We start from the raw sequence: 20,153 nt of genomic DNA on the forward strand, positions 1-20,153 counted from the left end.
AGATCACTTTTACAATTCAATGCTTAGTACAGGATAATTGAAGGTCCAATGATTTTGATACTTCTGCAGAAGACAGATTCTAAGAACATTTAATATAGTCACTATTGGACAGCAGTGCCTCAATTAACATAAGCTTCAAACCTTATTTATTTAGCATAATTCCCGAAATTAACAGACAGTATCTAGTCTTTGACCCTTGTAGGAATAAGTGGTTCCGATTGTCACTATGGAATGTACTTGGGTGCCACCCTCATTGTTTTTTTGTAGATAACTATTTCATGTCCATCTCCCTAATAACCAGTTTCCAAATGTGTGCAAATGTAATTATGCCTTCAATTTGGATTTGGCATAGTGTCCTCATTCATCACTGGAATCTCCCTCGGCATCCTAGAACTTTTTAGCCATTTGCACCTGCTCTGACTTCCTCTCTAGATTTCTCTTCACTCTTCTTCTTGCCTTGACTCTGTTTACTCAGAGCTATATTTGCAGCCTCCTTCACCTTCTGTCTCCCTCTGATATCTCTTTCATTCTCTCACTCAAGCTTAGTACAGGTAAGCGGATACATGTGCTGCTCTGCTCGACCAGCAGAGGGGGTTGTCTTATACATTCAGCCCCTTGGCACATCATCATTTATTTATATAGCGCCACTAATTCCGCAGCACTGTAAAGAGAATATTTGCCACTCACATCAGTCCCTGTCCCTTACAGTCTAAATTCCCTAACACACAGACAGACAGACAGACAGACAGACAGACAGACAGACAGACTAGGGTCAATTAGGATCAAAAGCAGCCAATTCACTTACTAGTATGTTTTAATTTACCCAATATTTACAAAAAAATGTGTACAACACAAAGTTTTTCACTTAAAGTACTATGATTTGGCTATCAAATAAAGTAACTATAAACACTTTTTCTGAATGTCAGCCAGGAGGAATCATTAATTCAATCTATCTACTGATAGGGGCACTACATATTGTTTTAACAAAAGAGATAAATATTATATTTTTCCTGTTTTCCTTTAACAGCTTTATTTCACTGAATGCTCTTGAAAGTTCCTGCTGTTTATGAGATAGTCACCTCTCCTAGCCACCCCTGATGCCACTCTTCTTACTATGTGTAGCAGCTACATAAACTACTACTACTATGTGTAGCAGCTACATAAACTACTACTACTATGTGTAGCAGCTACATAAACTACTACTACTATGTGTAGCAGCTACATAAACTACTACTACTATGTGTAGCAGCTACATAAACTACTACTACTATGTGTAGCAGCTACATAAACTACTACTACTATGTGTAGCAGCTACATAAACTACTACTACTATGTGTAGCAGCTACATAAACTACTACTACTATGTGTAGCAGCTACATAAACTACTACTACTATGTGTAGCAGCTACATAAACTACTACTACTATGTGTAGCAGCTACATAAACTACTACTACTATGTGTAGCAGCTACATAAACTACTACTACTATGTGTAGCAGCTACATAAACTACTACTACTATGTGTAGCAGCTTGCCATGTTGTAAAGAACTGACTGGTGCATACAATCATCTGTGTCAGAATCACTCTGTATTTCAATATTTTACTGCCATTGGTGGCAGAAGATTTAAATGTTAGGGTGGTGCCCAAAGGAGCGGGCAGTTATCCGGGCATTAAACCCATACTGTCCCAGTACTTGGAGAGATGAAAGGTTAATATTACATCATGTGTTTGTGTGAAGATCTCACTTAATTTCCTTTCCAGTTCCTCACTCAAAACTCAAGAGTGTTATCACAGCTAAAAGAGTAATATTAAAGCAGTGTGGCGTCACTGCACTATAACCCAGCTTATCTTTTTTATATATATATATATATATATATATATATATATATTTATTATCTTTCTATAGTACTTCAAGGCAATTTATGCAATGAAATAAAAATTATCTGACCTGGAATGAGCATTGGGTTTGGTAACCTGTAAATTGAAAATATCTGTAATTGTATGTGTCCTCATGTCAATGATGCAGCTGTTGCTTTTGAAGTTTGCAGACAATTTTTCACTTATACAGTTCAAACTTAATAGTAGCTCCCATCCCGGCACATATATCATCTATACATTTTAACATGCAAGAAACATTTTTATTTTCTTTGTTATAGATTGTAAGCGGTGAACCTAAAGGCCTATTGGACAGTGTGCTAAATATGAGCTGGAGCCACCTTCCATCCTCCATCACTAATAGCACCAACCAAACAGCTCCTCCATGCTTGCTTTCCCTGTACTACCTACTTCCTGGGGGCTCTCCAAAGTATGTCCCTCCCCTGCGTTTCTCATGCTTTTCCCCCATATCACTTGTTCTCTACCCTCTTGTCTGCTCTGAGCATACAGAGGCCACGTTTGGGTCTATGAGATCTTAGTCCAGTAACAATTGCTATGCCACAGATTCTAACTATTGCACGTTGACAGCTGATCTATTTCACAATGAGATGAAACTTAAGTTCTACTCTTGCCCCAATCCTGTTACTATTTGTGAAGGCCGTGCGTCCAGGTGGGTTCTTTGTTAATCACCTAGGTGAATTGTTGCAACCAAAATGTGGTTTATCCAACAGATGGCAAAACAGGCAAATCATTGTAGAAGTACCAGGCAGATTAATTCCTTAGAAGCACAGCGTATGCACGTGAGGAAGCGCAGTTCCTAGTCACCACACAAGAACTACATTACAGACTATAAAACACAGTTTATGTAACCCTGATTGTTCCCATTATCATGAAGCAAATGGGGAGTGTATTAGGACGGTAACTCACTGTTGATTGGTGGTAATATGACCAGCTAGCCCCGAAGTGTCCTCCCCCCTGCTGACTGGTGACTGTTGGTTCCCTGGTGAGAGGGTGCCTAGGATGCTGGGCCAGAGTACTATCATGCAATGTCCTTGTTGACTAGACGACAAAAGTGGATGATATGGAGTTTTACTCTCCTTGTTTAGCCCAGACCCCCTGTCCTGTCCTATCCTCGATTAACTATTCCATTTGGCAACATCTTAGAATAAACCCTTCTATAGCTTAATAATTTTTCAACTTTATAGCGTATAATGATATCATTATTCTTGTTTCATTTCATTTTTTTACTTAACCAATTTGCAACAGCTTTTAACTGCAATATTCGGGTACAATATTTTACATAGCTCTTTCTTTCTATTTGGCATTATGATAAATGATAACCAAAATCCATACTTTATTTGGTAATATATGACATAGAAACTGTACTATATTTGTATACAGTCACATAACTCCAACTAGGACTAATATTTCCCAGAAACAAGCCCATTACTATTAAATAGCACATAAGCCACAGGGATTTGGAGTCCCCCCAACACCATTGTAATAATATTATAGATAGATGACTTCTAAATCTAACTGTCAATGAAGGGTGTCATTAATAGTTAAATGTAGTACTGTGACATGGTGAGCATAAGATAAACAACTTTTCACAGCAAAATGTAAAAGCATTGGATTAATAAATAAAATAAAAAAATCTATGAAGAATGATGAATGGAGATGGAAAAATAGAATCCCTCCAAATGCAGTTTGGGATTCTTTGGTTTGTAATGTTACAATATTCTGTTTCCTGTTGTTTAGATTTGACCTTTTGTTTTACATGTTGCAATGCTCTCAGTTATGTGGACTTACCCTTATTTTTATTTCTTGTCATATATTTTCTATCATGTGATTGTGGAATACTATTCAATTGCCAAACAAAGCTATAAAATATGCATGATTATCTCATTCAGTAATAAATATAAGTTTACTGCGTTAATGTTCGCAATCTCTATTAAACTACCTGTTTTGTCTAAATATATATGACCGGTGTACATACTTTGTTTTTATCTGTATATTTACATAAACATAATGCTTATTTGCCATATCTTATGAAATAGTATTTGTAATCATCTAGTCTGATTTGCAACATTATCATTTGTGCATTGTACTCCGTTTCATCAATTTTAGTCTTTAGCATTAGGCTTACGTGTATATTTCATGACTGTAGTTATTTTTCACCTTAGCAAAGTAGGTAACGTGGCCCGCTACATGCATTTGTTTATTATTATTATTAGTAGTAGTATTCATTTTTACAATTATTTCAGATAACCACATTTGACTATAAGTCCTCGTACGCACAGGTGTTAATTTTATACATTCACCTTGAAACGCACTTCGATGCTGATAGTCCAAGTGAACGGTGTTTTACATACTGTATACTCTTTTTCCTTGTTTTGCGTCAATTTAATTGGTGCCTACAGTGAACGAGTATTAGTGTTTGGTAAGGTACACTTACGTTCTATGGGAACACTAGTACACTATTCCACAGGGATACCTACAGATGTATTAGATAAAAGTCCTTCTAGCACTCTGTTACAGTAAAGATTTTGTCTATACTTTTAACTATCTTTGTATTTCAATGCCTCTGTGTTTGAGCCCTTACACCTAAAGCAGAAAGTGTTATGACCTCTTCTGCCACACAAGACTGCACTAATACACTGGTGTACCTACCACCCCCACCGCTCCTGTAACTGGCCACTTACTGCATCTTCCACCCCAAGGATGCTGCTATCTGAGACAAGGATCACAACTCACCCCAGGGAAGGGACCGCACAGCTTATAGTTACATGTACGTAACTCACTTAATATAACACTGCATTGCTACATATGTTTCACTGTATACACTATTCAACTCATGATCATGATCTGGTATATTTGTGATCATAATGCAGACAAAGTATGTTCACTTCTTTTGCTTACTAATCTGATCTAGCCATCCCAGTCTTAATTAATAATACATCTGCTGCTTGCAGTATCTTTTCAGCATGATAGCCGTGACCTTTATTTTAACCTTTTTTTTTCTACATCTTAATATAATAAACTAATTGTTGACAGCCCCCACCCTACGACTAGCAGGTCAGTGTGAATCCCACTGTGTTTGTCAGTGCGTTCCTTGATCAGTGACCATTGTATGTGATTCTAGTGTGGCCAGTACCATACTTCTGTATCTGGGGCAGTCCTCAGTCATGACGTTCTGGCAGGAAAGGCAGCCCATGGGTCTAGTAGGCGCTTGGTCATCTCTCCTAAGATGTCCCATTATACAGCAATGGTTGATATTTAATTTTTGTATCAGCAAACCAATCAATGTAACGGCTTCCCGTCATATATACAAAGAAATAGCATTACATGTATAGAAATAGCATGTGATATGTTTTACTGAACATTTCTAGAAACATAATGTGAAAAATCTATACAAGGCTCTGTGTCTACCACAACATTGTAGATTTGCCACCAAAAACTTAGGGTGATTCCTTCCTGAAAACTAATTTTAAAATGCTACTGTTAACAGACATTGTTTACCCTATACATTCCTAAAAGTAGATTAACCAAGTGAACACATATTTTCTTCATATTGTTTCCGCAACTGTGGATTCCAGCACTTATCTCAAAATGTCAAGCTGTCTTATAAATAGTATTTTGACTCCATAAAACCTGTACTATTTTACTCAAGCCAAACAATCTAAATCAGTGATGTATACAATTACCATGGCAAAGCTAATGTTACATTTTCCCATATTAGGTATCATTGCTTGACTGGCGTAGGAAGGGCCCCATGAAATCTACGTAGGCCCGCTGAGCAGTTAAAATTACTACTTTAATTGTCATAATTCAATTTTATACAGCTTTATGCAGAGACATATGGAAATGGTTGTGACACATAATGACTATAACATTATTTTTCCCATGCCTTATTATACGGAACTCTAAAGTTGTCCATTCAGGCTTGTAGACTACAGATAAACTATAGATTGGATCCAAGGTAACGATTGCAAGCAAACAATATATTATTGTATACATTAAACTAGTTTTTCTCTTTATACTTAATCAACAATAATACATATTAATATGACTATATTACATATTTGATCAATGTAGCTTGTTACATTGGGAATAGTTCTGGCTATTTATTGATATTTTCACACCTGTGTCTTTGCATCTACCTAAGCTCCACTTCATTCATGCATGGTGGCTAAGTGGTTAGCACTTCTGCCTCACAGCACTGGGGTCATGAGTTCGATTCCCGACCATGGCCTTATCTGTGTGGTGTTTTGTATGTTCTCCCTGTGTTTGCGCGGGCTTCCTTCAGGTGCTCCGGTTTCCTCCCACACTGCTATCAAATTGATCCTAGTCTCTCTCTGTGTTTGTCTGTGTGTGTTAGGAAATTTAGACTGTAATCTCAAACGGGGCAGGGACTGATGTGAATGAGTTCTCTGTACAGCGCTGCGGAATTAGTGGCGCTATATAAATAAATGATGAAGACGATTCATCACCACACTGTGAAGAGAACAATAGCAGAAATTAAAACATGAGGTGACAGACTTATGAAAATTGTGGTGAATAAAGAAAGGGTTTTCTTTTGTCCGTGGTCAGTTTTCTTCGGCATTATATTCTGTGTGCTGCTATCCTAAGATAGGAGAGGCCTTGAAGTGGAGTGTGAACAAGTAAGCTTTCTACCAACTGTACATATAACTTAAATTTCATTAAGGTACAAGACAAACTTGCATTTGCAATCTTTTTTTTTTTTTTTAAACAAAACACTGGACTGTTATTTGCAAAACCTTGTTGTGAGCTGCTTGGCCCTAAATTATGAAAGAACCATTAAGATGCTAGGTTAGTTGTTGCATGGCCGAGTGCTCTTGGAGAGCTCTGATAAGTGTGTTAAGTCACTGCTTAGCGTATAACATCTGCAAAGTACGAAGTTATTACACAGTGCAGAAGAGCGAAGGCTGATATGAACTGAAATCTTCATTAATAAGTTATAGATAGAGTTTGTGTGGTGAGAGGAATAGATTAACTCTTCTGGTGTTGGTTAGAGAGACCATGATGTTAAGATGTAGAAAACACAGGGGTAAGAATTTGTCTGTCTCATCGCAAGGTTAAATTGACAACACCACTTCCCATCACAGGTCAACACAGATAGAAGATAGCAATGAAAGGAAATCTAGTGAACCCACCAATACTCTGAGTGAGTCCCTTGAAACATAGGTGTCACGGTGAGAAGGGAGCATCCGATCCCTTCATCATTAATGGTAGTCTGAGAAGAGCTGGCAGTATTCCTACCACCGCTGTGCGACAGTTACTGTCCCTTTTCCTAGTTTTAGATCTCTTATTGGAGCCGACGTGGGTCGTCATGTAAAACAAGATGCGCTCTGGCAGAATTGTGTCATTGCATGAAACAGAGCGTCACTTAACCCTTCTCTAGCAAGGTTTATTTAACCCTTCAGTATAGCTGGCCAGAATGCTAAGTAGATTTTCTTATGCCAGTGTCTGAAAGGGAGGTAGTCAGCACCTTCTTAGATTCCCGTTGTTTAAGCCAGGGTTTCTCTACATGTGGTTCATGTACTCCACAGACTACATCAGGAAGATTTAGGGGTACTTATACTTGTAATTGTAACTCAAAATAACAGATAATAATAATAATATTATAGCAGTTATTTTAATTTACTTATGAAATTCTATATAGAAAACCTAAAAAGGTATATAAAAACATTTAAAGAGATTTGGGCTTGCTTGACCAAAATTCACAAACAGGAGTACTTTGTATAAATGTATCCCCTTGTTACTTCCTTTAACAAGGGGACCAGCCAACACTCCTGCAAAACATCCTCATCTTCTCTGCTACATGTTTGCTGCCGAGCATCCTTTTACACAACTTAAACTATGTATTTGCAGCTCACCCCTTTTCAGAAACAACACAGCAGTCTAACTCCGTCATTAACCCTTATCCTCAGAAGTGTCAATACCTACAAATTCACAAGACTGCAAACTATCAGCTTTAAAAGATTGACCCTGATGAAAAATGAACTAGCCACACCTCTCATAGGTTTTACAACGTGCAAACACAGAAATACATGAAACAGAAACTGAGTTTCTTAATTTCATGGAGGTGGTCAGATTCACATGTAAGATGGAGATAAATTAATGGTGCAAACCTATTGCAGGATTTGGGTCAGTTAATGATCTGTAATTCTTCTCTAGCAAAGGTATTACATGATGTTATTTTGCAATATTAATAGGTTAAATTCCGAATAGTGTTTGTTCCAGTCTCACATCCATCAAATAGGAAAAGCTATTGGGGAATATCAGCATAGTCACAGGTGCGTGTATGAAAATGACAGAAGTAGTGATAGGACAAACTGTGCTTGTAGGAAGTTGTGTGGAATACAACGTAGATAAACAAAGTTGACTGTCGTAGGTCCTTTGTTAGGAAATTTTCTGTAGGTGTCTGCTATAATAAGGGTTAACTGTTGCTGACCAGACCTGTGGCTAAATACGTGTTAAGTGATGCAAGGCTCCATGGATTAAAGTGTTGTAGTTACAGGCTGTTTGCGTGCCTGTCTTGTGTACACCTGTCTCCTATCACTGTTTGCCCCATGATCACCTGTTTGCCCACAGTGGTGAAGGGGGAGGACAGGGAGTGGAGCCTTGCGGAGCACTGTGTAACCCCTTCCTTGCCGGGGGCCTTCGGAACATAATGCGTTTCCCACCTTCCCTAATTTGTTTCTCTGAAGAGGAGGAGTTGTGTGAGCCAGGTACTTGGAACAATAACAGAAAGCAGATAATGTATTTTGTGAAGTGACATAAACACTTTATGTACTGCAAAAGAAGGCCTTGACAAAAATGATTATGCACTAGAGATTCCACCTGATCTCTTTAAGATTGTATAATGAAAGTGGTATACAGTGTGGATATACAGGAAATATTCAGATCTATATTGTTTATTTGGGGGATTAGATGAACCAGAAGTAGTCCTGCAATACATAGCAGAACGACAGAAAGAGGTAGCATGTAATTAAAGTGAACTGCTGACATATTTGAAGTCTAGAGGAGTGATTGGAAGAAGGTTTTAGGTAGGGATAGCCTAGTAACATGACGAACGTCAGTCACTTCCTGCAGAAAGAGTCAGATCTTTTTTCCCCGCATGCAGTATTATGCCAGTAAGTTTAAATGCCTTCAGCTTACATGACCAAACAATATTTTTTTATGTCACTTTCACCGGGAATAACTGTTTTATTTTACATTCTATTTTGCCAGACACATTGTACTTTTTTTGGCAGAATATTGGGGTAAACAATGATAACAAATTAATTGCTAAATTTATCATGTGACTTGTAAGGTATAGCCAATATGTCCACATTATGTAGTTACATAGTAAGGTTGTCCTCTACTCAATCAATTTTTAAATTCTGCTAGTGAATTTGCCATCACCACCTCATGTGTATAGGAATTCCACAGTGTAACTATCCTTAGAGTAAAGAATTCCTTCCTATCCAGATGGTGAGACTTTCTTTCTTTGATTCACAAATGATGACACCTTATCCTCTTTTTGATCCAGCACTGTACATCCAGAGGATCAGGACACAAATTACATACAGTGACATGAACCACAAAGTAACGATAGCCTGACCATATGAGCTTACAATCTAAGAACTGCGGGGAACACTTGATGCATAAGGTAGTGGAAAAACAATTGTAGCTTATGGTGTTGAAAGCATGTGTCGCTATCCTAAGGCACTAGCATTATCAGCCAACAGTAATAAGGCAGTCATTGGCAACTGGCGTTCTGTGCAGCTACTGGTGGTGTGGTATTGTTAGAATGAGGTGAGAAACAGGTAGATAGAGACACAAACTAGTCACTGTAGAAATCTTCAAACAGTCAGCTGATGTCCACCATAACTGACCTATTTATCGTAACCAAACCTCCTTCCTCTCCTGGTTCTAAAAAAGGCTTTTGATTCTGTGTTGCACAGCTACTATTGTAGTTATCCACCAGTTTTGAGTAGCTGTAGGCCTGGTGGGTTTTTTTCTTGTTGAGTTTGCCTACCATTGAAACCTCTCACGTTCACTTCTTTAGTACAGATTACACTGTATGTTATGTTTATATCATGGTTATCAACATTTTACTCTTTCCTCCCCCCTGGAAATACCTAAGGGGAGGTTAAGTGTGAGGACAGAGGGGGTGGTGTGTGTTGAATTTTGGCGGACAAAATGATGCGAATCAATGCATATCGGGTCACGGAGGCTCCCATCTTGCCCACCTCACAAGGAAGTGGGCAAGAGTTATGAGTTCGATTCCCGACCATGGCCTTATATGTGTGGAATTTGTATGTTCTCCCTGTGTTTGCGTGGGTTTCCTCCCACACTCCAAAAACATACTGGTAGCTAATTGGCTGCTATCAAAATTAACCCTAGTCTCTCTGTGTGTATGTTAGGGAATTTAGACTGTAAGCTTCAATGGGGCAGGGAATGATGTGAATGTGTTCTCTGTACAGCGCTGCGGAATTAGTGGCGCTATATAAATAACATGATGATGGTGATATATATATATAGTATTTTATTATTATTATTGTACTTAGGTTTGTGAAGGAAGTAGAACAAGGACATCTATCGCCATAAAAAAAAATTATATTGAATTATGTGCGGCATCAATCTAATGGCTGGTACCATTTGATATGTTTCCTGGTGATTAAACGGAGACCACGGGCCATCAGTGACAGCCCAGTTCATGTGCAGGCACCTCTTGCAGTAGTTGCTTCTTGAAATTCAACAGGGTGTAACTGTACTAACTGGTGTGCTAAGGTACTACATAGCAGGATGTACAGCTATGTCCTGTTACGCATAGAGATTAAGAACTATTTACATTGACTGTGGTCTGCTGAGTGCACTACTAACAGTGGCAAAAAAAAGCTCCATCCTTATTCAGTGCCTCATATGTATAATATTATTGACATAGGGTGGCAATGCCTATCTGACTCTTGCCATCTCTCTCCTGGCTCTTGTTGTCCTATGTAACAAATACCTAGCAGGCAATGTCTTACATTGTGCTGTATCACACATCTACAAAGCTCCCCCTAACATCCATGAAGTGCCTAGCTAATGAATTACATTCATGGTTGTTTTAGCCCAGATGGGCCCCAAATTGTTTTCTATGAGCCTCAAGATCTGGGCCACCAGATTAATATAAAGTCAGTTGGGAGTGACTGAAAGTTCGGTTAGTGATAAACAAACAGCCAAGTAATTGGATTCATCCAAGTTGGTCACTCACGGGTCGCAGGACACAATCCTGTCCTTCTCTCCAAGGATTGAAGCTAATGATAAAACACTATGGAGTAAAAGTCAAGAGCCTTCTTAAGCAGACTTAGAATAATGAAGACAAAGAGGTGTATCTTGTTAGACAGAAGGAGGCTAAGAAGGTACTCAGATGTGCAAAGTAAAGGGGACGTTTTTTTTAAAGTATATAAGTGAAAGGAGAAAAACTAAAGGAGGAGTAATAAGACTAAAGACTGTGAGTCTTGTGGAGGAAGACAAGGTAATAGTAGATCATCTTAATTATTTACTACAGAAAGAGAGGGGAAGGGGCCACAGTTAAGTTACAAGTATATTCACAGAAATGAGGTTGATACAAGTACATTTACAGAGAAGAAGGTCCTAATAGAACTTTTAAAACTGAAAGTGGATAAATAAATGGGGCCAGATTGGATACATCCCAGGATTCTAAAAGAGCTTAAAGGGGTGCTGGCAAAACCATTAACAGAATTATTCAACCGGTCACTAGCTACAGGAGTAATTCCAGTGGACTGAAAAAGAGTGAATATAGTCCCACTGCACAAAAGTGGAAATACGGAAGAGGCGAGCAACTACAGACCAGTGAGCCTTACATCCGTAGTAGGGAAATTGATGGAAAGGAAAGAGTTGTAGAATAACTCAAATCGAGCAACTTACAGGACCCCAAACATCATGGATTTAATGGGGGGGGGAGATCATGTCAGACAAATCTTACTGAGTTTTTTGACTGAGTGAAAAAATTAATAGATTGAGGGGGGCATAGATGTAGCTGATATAGATTTTTGTAAGGCTTTTGACACTGTCCCACATCACAGACTGTTAAATAAACTTGAAAGCTTGGAATTGGATTCTATGATGGTTGAATGGATAAGATCTTAGTTGCAGGATAGAAGAGAGAGTTATAGTAAATGGAGTGCATTCACTTGAGGGAAAGGTTACTCCAAGGATCTGTACTTGAACCAGTGCTTTCTGAAATATTTATTGGTGACATTGCAAATGGTATTGAAGGGAATGTATGCCTTTTTGCAGATAACACAAAGATATTCAACAGGGTAGACACACCAGAAGGTGCAAAACAAATGATTCATGATCTAGGCAGACTAGAGGAATGTTCAAGGGAGTGGAATCTACAGTTTAATGTTAAAAAATGCAAAATCATGGTCTAAAAAGGCTAATATTAAAGTCACTATAATGGAAACCACTGTGGAGGAAAGGGATCTAGGAGTCAATATTTCAGGTGACTTAAAGGCAGGTAAGCAATGTAGCAGTAAGAAGGAAGTAATAATGCCACTGTATAGGTTATTGGGGTACAGCTTAATCTAGAATAGTGTTCAGTTCTAGATGCCATATCTCCAGAAGGTTATAAACACATTAGAGAATGTACAAAGAAGAACAACTAAAAGGGTGCATGGCCTACATCACAAAACGAAAATATCTTAATATGTATAGTTTGGAGCAGAGAAGATAACAGGGGGACATGATAGAAACTTTAAAATGGTTTTAATATGGTACAGGAGGGAAACAGTCTTCAAAGCAAGAAAAGTATTAGAACACGAGGACTTGCACTGAAACTGGAGGGAAGTAGGTTCAGAGGAAATCTGAGGAAAAATTACTTCACAGAAAGGGTAGTGGATAAATAGAATAACACCCTACTAGATGTGGTAGAGGCTAATATAATAGTGCAAAGCAAACATGCTTGGGATAGATATAAGGACATCCTTACAAAGAACTAAGGATCAAATAGGTTGGATGTTACCATAGGTAAAAAAATGAGCAGTCTAGATGGGCCAAGTGGTTTTTACCTGCCGTCAAATACTACGTTTCCTAACTAGAGGGGGGATTATAGAAGTGTCATAGAGTTGAATTAATAGAAGTCACTAAAAAAATTAAAGAAAAGAAGTTCTATAACGATTACAAAGCTGACACAGAGATACGGTTCTATGTCCTGAATAACCTATTGTAATATGTTGTACTGACCGCATCCAAAAAGATAAGTAAACCCTATGAATAAAGTATATTTAGTCTTAAAGCAATAGTAAAATATAAAGTTTAAGTAATCTTATGAATTAAAAACACAGGTATGTTAGAGCTAAGCTGTCCAATGGAAACTCTGTTGATCCAATGTCTAAAAGTTTTGATTCAGCCATGAAATAGATAACGCCAGGTATAGAAAACAATATCAACTATATCTATAGACTCACAAACAAGTATAGTAGTATTGTTTGAAATGGAGAAATTAGCATAAATGAAGATTAGCACTCAACCTGGGTTATGGGGGAAAAAAAGACATATCTCTGAAATAACCAAAGTAACTTTGATATAATTTGCTCAAAGCTATGTATAGGACCCATGGTAACATACATAGTAACATAGTTACTGAGGTTGAAAAAAAAGACACCAGTCCATCAAGTTCAACCTATTTTGGATCTCCTGTGATCCCTCTTATATTTGAAATTGACCCAGATAAAGCAACCGTCAATCTGTTTCAATAGGCAAAAATCACTCCTGACCCAATATTTCAATCCTATTTGTCCATGGATCCACTACTATCCTATATTTTAATTAACGGTCGTAACCCTGGATACTCTTTTCTGCTAAAAATGTGTCTATCCCTTTTTTAAACATATCCATTGAATCTGCCATCACATCCTTTCCTGGCAGTGAATTACAATCTTGACTGCCTTACTGTAAAGAACCTCTTATTTTGCTGATTGTGAAACTTCCTCTCCTATAACCTTAGAGGGTGATCGCGTGTACAGTCCCTAGGGTAAAAAGTTCCCATGAAAGTTCTCTGTATTGACCCTTAATGTATTTGTACATAGTAATCATATTCCCTCTTATATGCCTCTTTTCTAAAGTAAACATGCCTAAACTGGTTGACCTTTTCTCATAACTTAATGACTCCATACTCTTTATCAATTTTGTCACCCTTCTCTAAACCCTTTCTAGTTCAAAAATGTCTTTTTTTATACAGTAGTGCCCAGAACTGTACTCCGTATTCAAGATGAGGTCTTACCAACGATTTATATAGTCGCAAAATTTCTCTGTCTTCACTTGTTTCTATGCCCCTTTTAATGCATGCCAATACTTTATTGGCCTTTGCAACTGCTGCTTGATATTGAGCACTATTGCCAAGTTTACAGTCTACGAGCACTCCCAAATCATTTTCCATTTTAGATCCCCTATATTTATCCCATTTAATTTATAGATTGCGTGCCTGTTTTTGATCTCTAAGTGCAAAACCATATATTTATCTATGTTAAACTTCATCTTCCATTTGGCCACCTAGTCCTCCAGTTTATTCAAGTCCCTATGCAGAGAAACTACATCTTGCTCTGATTGTATTATATTGCAAAGTTTGGTGTCATCTGCAAAAATAGAAACTTTGCTCTCTAAACCAGCACCAAGGTCATTAATAAATATATTAAAAAGTACTGGCCACTGCACGGAACCTTGAGGTACACCACTTTAGACTAATTAGAAAATGTTCCATTTACCACAACTCTCTGTTCCTTATTCTCCAACCAGTTTTCGACCCAAGTAGAAAGTTGTTTCCTAGACCTAGTTCCTTTATTTTGTAAATCAACCTCTTGTGTGGCACAGTATCAAAGGCCTTTGCAAATCAAAGTAGACCACATCTACTGTACCACCATGATGTAAATTCCACTAACTTCCTTGTAGAAACTAATTTGCTTACTTTGACATCACCTACCTCTTACAAATCCATGCTGATTACCACTAATCTTATTAAACCACAAGTAATCCTGAATACTATCCCTTAATATACCTTCCAGTAGTTTCCCCACTATTGATTTCAGGTTTACAGGTCTATAATTCCCTGGTTGTGATCTCATTCCCTTTTTAAACAACTGTCTTTTTTTTTCTTCTGTTGCTATTGATATGCTTAAAAAAAACTTTTCAGGGTTTGTCTTACTTTCTTTTGTCACTTGTTTTTCATTTTCTAATTTTGCCAATCTGATTTCCTTTTTGCATGGTTTATTACATTCCTTGTAGATATGTTACTATGATACCTAAGTGGCTATAAATGAGACCCAACTATGAGGCAACCGCTTAGAAATTAACCAGTGCAAAGGCCATAAAAAGTGGCTGTACGATAATTATCAGATAAATGGAGCACAGCGGGATAGAAGGAAGGCAAATGAAAAGTCCAAATTAAGAATAGATAAAGCATTAGGTGCATTACATTTTCAAGAAAGATAGATATATAGAATGAATTAAAGGAGAGGATAAATGGAGAGATAAACATAAGGAACGATGGAATAGCAGGAGGAGTGGCTGTAAGCTGGTGATTTCTAGCATATGGTTTACTTTCTATAATTTGGCTTTATTTTGCTCACCCTGGTTCTTTCACTTCCTTCTTATTTTAATCATTTTTCTTGTGAAAACTAAACCTGTCCAACCACTTCTCTCTCTTTTTTTTCGGCACGGAGTGGGGGTGGGGGGGTCCCTCCTTCAGCAACACAACTCCTTCCTCCAACAACCACACAACAGAAATCATAAATCCACCTTTGTTTAGCTACAGATTACTGAGACACACGTAGCAGAGAGGGAGGCGGGTGAGAAACACAGAACGAAATAATGAGAGACAGAGAAATCTATCAGTAGCAAACAAAAGAAAAGATGAAAAAAGGAGATGCAGGTGAAAACAGTGAAACCTCTGTGTAACATCTCTTAAATAGTGCAACAGGCAGTGATAGTAGATTTTTTTATAGATTTATATATACTATGACACTCTTATGCTTCTTAATCATCCTCCTGTTAACATCTAGAGCAGTGTTGGCTAACCTGTGACACACCAGGTGTTGTGAAACTACAAGTCCCAGCATACCCTTACAGCAATAAGCTGATATATATTGGCAAAGCATGCTGGGACTTGTAGTTTCACAACACCTGGAGTGTCACAGGTTAGCCAACACTGATCTAGAGTCTACTTGTAACTGGCATGCTTTTCAAAAACTGTTTGTACCTTTATTATTGATAATCCTTGTACTCCATGATCCAATGATTTATTTTGTGTACTTGCAGGTTATTACTGCAGTGGACAGAGACATTAAAAACTTGGGATAAAAGGAACCCCCTCTCTGCTTCCCTTGGAGAATTCATGTTAGTCCTGCATCAGAATGCTGGGCGAGAATTGATGACCAACTGGCCTCCAATCATGAACAATTCTACTATTGATCCGCTGACCCTTAATGCTACACAGCAGCCACACCCCGACCCCTTTGGAGGTCACGCAGTGTGGGAGGTGGTGCTCATTGTCCTCACAACAGGAATCCTTTCTTTAATCACTGTGGTTGGAAATATCCTGGTTCTCTTGGCCTTCAAAGTCAACAGCGACCTAAAGACTGTCAACAACTACTTCCTGCTTAGTTTAGCGTGTGCTGATGTCATTATTGGCGCTTTGTCCATGAATTTATACACAACGTACATTGTAATGGGTCGCTGGGCGCTTGGCAGTATTTCCTGTGACCTGTGGCTGGCACTAGATTATGTCACAAGTAATGCTTCTGTGATGAATCTGCTTATTATTAGCTTTGACCGCTATTTTTCTATTACTCGCCCGTTGACATACAGGGCTAAGAGGACACCAAGGAGAGCAGCTATTATGATTGGATTGGCATGGGTTATTTCTTTAATTCTATGGGCCCCTGCCATATTGTGCTGGCAATATATTGTTGGCGAGAGGACTGTGGAACCCGATGAATGCTACATACAGTTCTTTTCCCAACCTATAATCACATTTGGCACTGCCATTGCTGCCTTCTACTTGCCAGTCACCATCATGATTATACTATATTGGAGGATTTACAGAGAAACAGAGAACAGAAGCAGAGAACTGGCTGGATTGCAGGGTTCAGGAACAGAAAACTCTGCACGTCCCCTGGGGAGCGTCAGAAGTGGCAGTAGCAGTGGAATGGGGGAATCGGAAAGATTATCCAAATCACAGTCGGCAGTACCAAGAGTCAAGCAAGCATGCTGTTTTCCTGGAAGACTGGCTGCTAGTCCATCTCTCAGAAGCTACCCTCAGCACCGAAGTAATGGAAGCTGGAATACAATGGAAGATGCTGCCTCTGCAGACTCACTCTCCTCTTCCTCTGATGGAGAGGAGCACCCTTATGAGATGAAAAGCATTTGTTCAGCTGTCATACGATTACCGATGGTCAGTTCTGTAGTAGGGACACCCACAGGGTCTCGTGGGTCTAATGACACCCTTGGGCGGGGGGATGTAGAGACGGAAGTCAATGGGGGAAAGCGGGAGGTATCCAGGAAACCATCCAAGTCCCAGGCCTCAGCTCTGCCATCAACAGTTATTAAAGCTAAGGTGGAAAAAAGCCGTCATGGAAAGAGGAAAAGCAATTCACTCATCAAAGAAAAAAAGGCGGCAAGGACATTGAGTGCTATATTGCTTGCATTCATTTTGACATGGACTCCTTATAATATCATGGTGCTAGTGTCCACATTCTGCAAGGACTGTATTCCACAAACACTGTGGGATCTGGGTTACTGGCTATGCTATGTTAACAGTACTGTAAACCCAATGTGCTATGCACTCTGCAACCGCTCATTCAGGCGTACCTTCAAAATGCTTCTACTTTGTCGGTGGGACAAGCGCAAATGGAGGACACACAGACACCCAGCAGCTTTCTTCAGGACCCCATCACAGTGATTGGGTGGGTGGCAAAATAAATTTGAAGCTGTAGTTATAACAGTCCTGTCTCTTCTCACATTAAGCTTACAGAAAAATGCACATGGCTTGTCCACTCTGATCTGTTCTTGTTAGCAGAATATTGTACTGACAAAATAAAGAACTTACATGATATTGTTAATACAAGAGAGAGAAGGTTATTGAGGAGAGAGTACATTTAACATCTAGATATCTTTGTAAAGAAATATGAATACTAGTTGTTAAAGGCTATATAACGCTAATATATTGTCTTGTAGGGTATCAGTAGGAAAGGAACACCCTCTTATACTGTAATAACGATCATCTGTGCTGTGTTTTATTGTGATGATAATTATTTTTATAATCTTTCTTCCTGTGGACACAGATAACTCTAGAGGACACAAGTTCTAGTAACAGGAACTAAGACAACATGGTGTCTCCTGCATGTGTGGCTGAGTGGAACTACAAGGAACAGCAACAAAAATGGGGACAAAGAAGGGAGGAGCAATGGAGTAAGCCTTTTTACAGAGACACTATAAAAGACCCATTTGACATTTTTTTCTAGCTGAAATATGGCTGTCTTGGGCTTTAGCACGTCTTGTACATGTTATTCCGAACTAAAGGAGGAAAGGGAATTTAGGGAAAGCTGGTGGAACACACCATGGGTGATAATCCCTTATGATTATTAAAGGGGTATCCCAGATGTGCCAAACCAAACAAAGGCAGGCCAAAGAACATGATAAGGTTTTCTGTTGTTTACAAAAAAAGACTTTAAGGGGGAAGGGCTGTGTATTTATTCTGACTTCTAACAAATAAAAAGTGGAAATTATAAAAGCCTACAAGATGGCCTGTGCCATTCCTTCCATCTGCCATTATGCATGTGAATGTTTATATGCAAGTTATTATTCATGTAACCTGAAGCATTTGGTCACTGTCACAAGAAAAAAAATCTGCCTGGCAGAGTTTTCTCAATCCTTTGGCAGTGCATCATTATTCAGTATTGTCAAATGCTGCTCCTCTGTGCAGAGTTATAAGCTATATACAGTCACTCCATACTCTGTTACACTTACCCAGCCAGCTGTATTGATGTTGCACTGTAAGAAAAACATGCGTCTGTCACTGGGGTCTTTTATGATTGTGACATGACAGCTGTCAATCCTTTTATCACTGTGAATAAGCCAACCATCAGAGTATTGCTGTGAAACACACAGCCGCCACTCTACTCCTGCACCACTGTAAAAAAATAAAAAAAAATACAGTCACCACCAAAATTCTGTACCACTGTAAAAATACAGCTATTGCTTTGTTCTCTACCACATCCAACATTATTGCTAATTTTCTTTTATGTCTGTAAAAAAGACAGCCAACACTGTGTTCCTTATCACTGTGCAGACTGACATTTGTCATACTGTCCTTCCATTACAGTGGCATAGACAGTTATCCAGAACACTACACCAATATCATTGTGACAATTTAGTCCTGTATATGTATGACAAATATTTGCATACACACACACACATCTGCCTCCGGTGCACACAACAATTCAATGGTGTTTTCAGGTTGGGGGGGTGTAGCTCTTCCGAAACTCTAGACCCGCAAGTGGTGAATATGGCATGCTCTCAAAGCAACATGAAAACCCCCCCTGCTTGTTTGGAGTTGTAATAGGCCAACATTGGGGGGTATGCAGAAGGCTTTCTTAAGCCCACTACTCAGATTTATCTTTAATGGCCAGTCTGTGTGTGTTTGTCATTTTAGCAGCACTAAGCACAAAAAGTTCTATTCAACTCCTTCATTAATATGACAGTCCGCTGTCTTTAAAGGATAAAAAAAATATAATGTCACCTGTTTCACACATAGATGGGGAGATCCAATTCAATGCAAATTGTGATGTCTACCCCTGTGTGTCTTTTTGTGTTTGTGACCCTGTATATGTAACACCATGTGCCTCTCTTTGTGTTTGTGACCCTGTGTGCTTAACCCTGTGTGTGTCTCTTTGTGACCCTGTGTCTATAACCCTGTGTGTCTCTGTTTAATGGTTTTCTTGGCCACGCCCCTTCCTTCGGCACACGCTGGGCCACTTGGGTGGACCTTCTTCAGGCTGGAAGTCAGCACCTGTAGTTCTCTTCCTGCATCGTCACACTCAGTGCTAATCCAGTACCTCTACTGAGAACAGAGACTACATTGCAGAACATATTTATACTCACCAGCAGTGCCAACCCCCCAAACAGTATGCATAGATGTAAAGTGAAATCATACACAAGCAAATCTAAACAATTTTTTAAAAACTTAATATAACAAGTCTCTATTTG

At 38.8% G+C, this 20,153-nt stretch overlaps 1 protein-coding gene across 1 annotated transcript in view; it reads left to right on the plus strand.

Moving 5' to 3' along the window:
- Positions 1–19,092, plus strand: part of CHRM1 (cholinergic receptor muscarinic 1) — a 141,674-nt gene extending 122,582 nt beyond the window's left edge. The window contains exons 3-4 of the mRNA XM_075187738.1: positions 16,206–17,851; positions 18,230–19,092. Of these exons, the coding sequence (XP_075043839.1) occupies positions 16,282–17,847 (1,566 nt within the window). The 5' untranslated portion in view covers positions 16,206–16,281 and the 3' untranslated portion in view covers positions 17,848–17,851; positions 18,230–19,092. The remainder of the gene's footprint in view (positions 1–16,205; positions 17,852–18,229) is intronic.
- Positions 19,093–20,153: the final 1,061 nt, after the last annotated feature.

Source organism: Mixophyes fleayi, chromosome 10 (assembly GCF_038048845.1).
Source record: "Mixophyes fleayi isolate aMixFle1 chromosome 10, aMixFle1.hap1, whole genome shotgun sequence".
In the NCBI taxonomy this organism is placed as follows: domain Eukaryota; kingdom Metazoa; phylum Chordata; class Amphibia; order Anura; family Limnodynastidae; genus Mixophyes; species Mixophyes fleayi.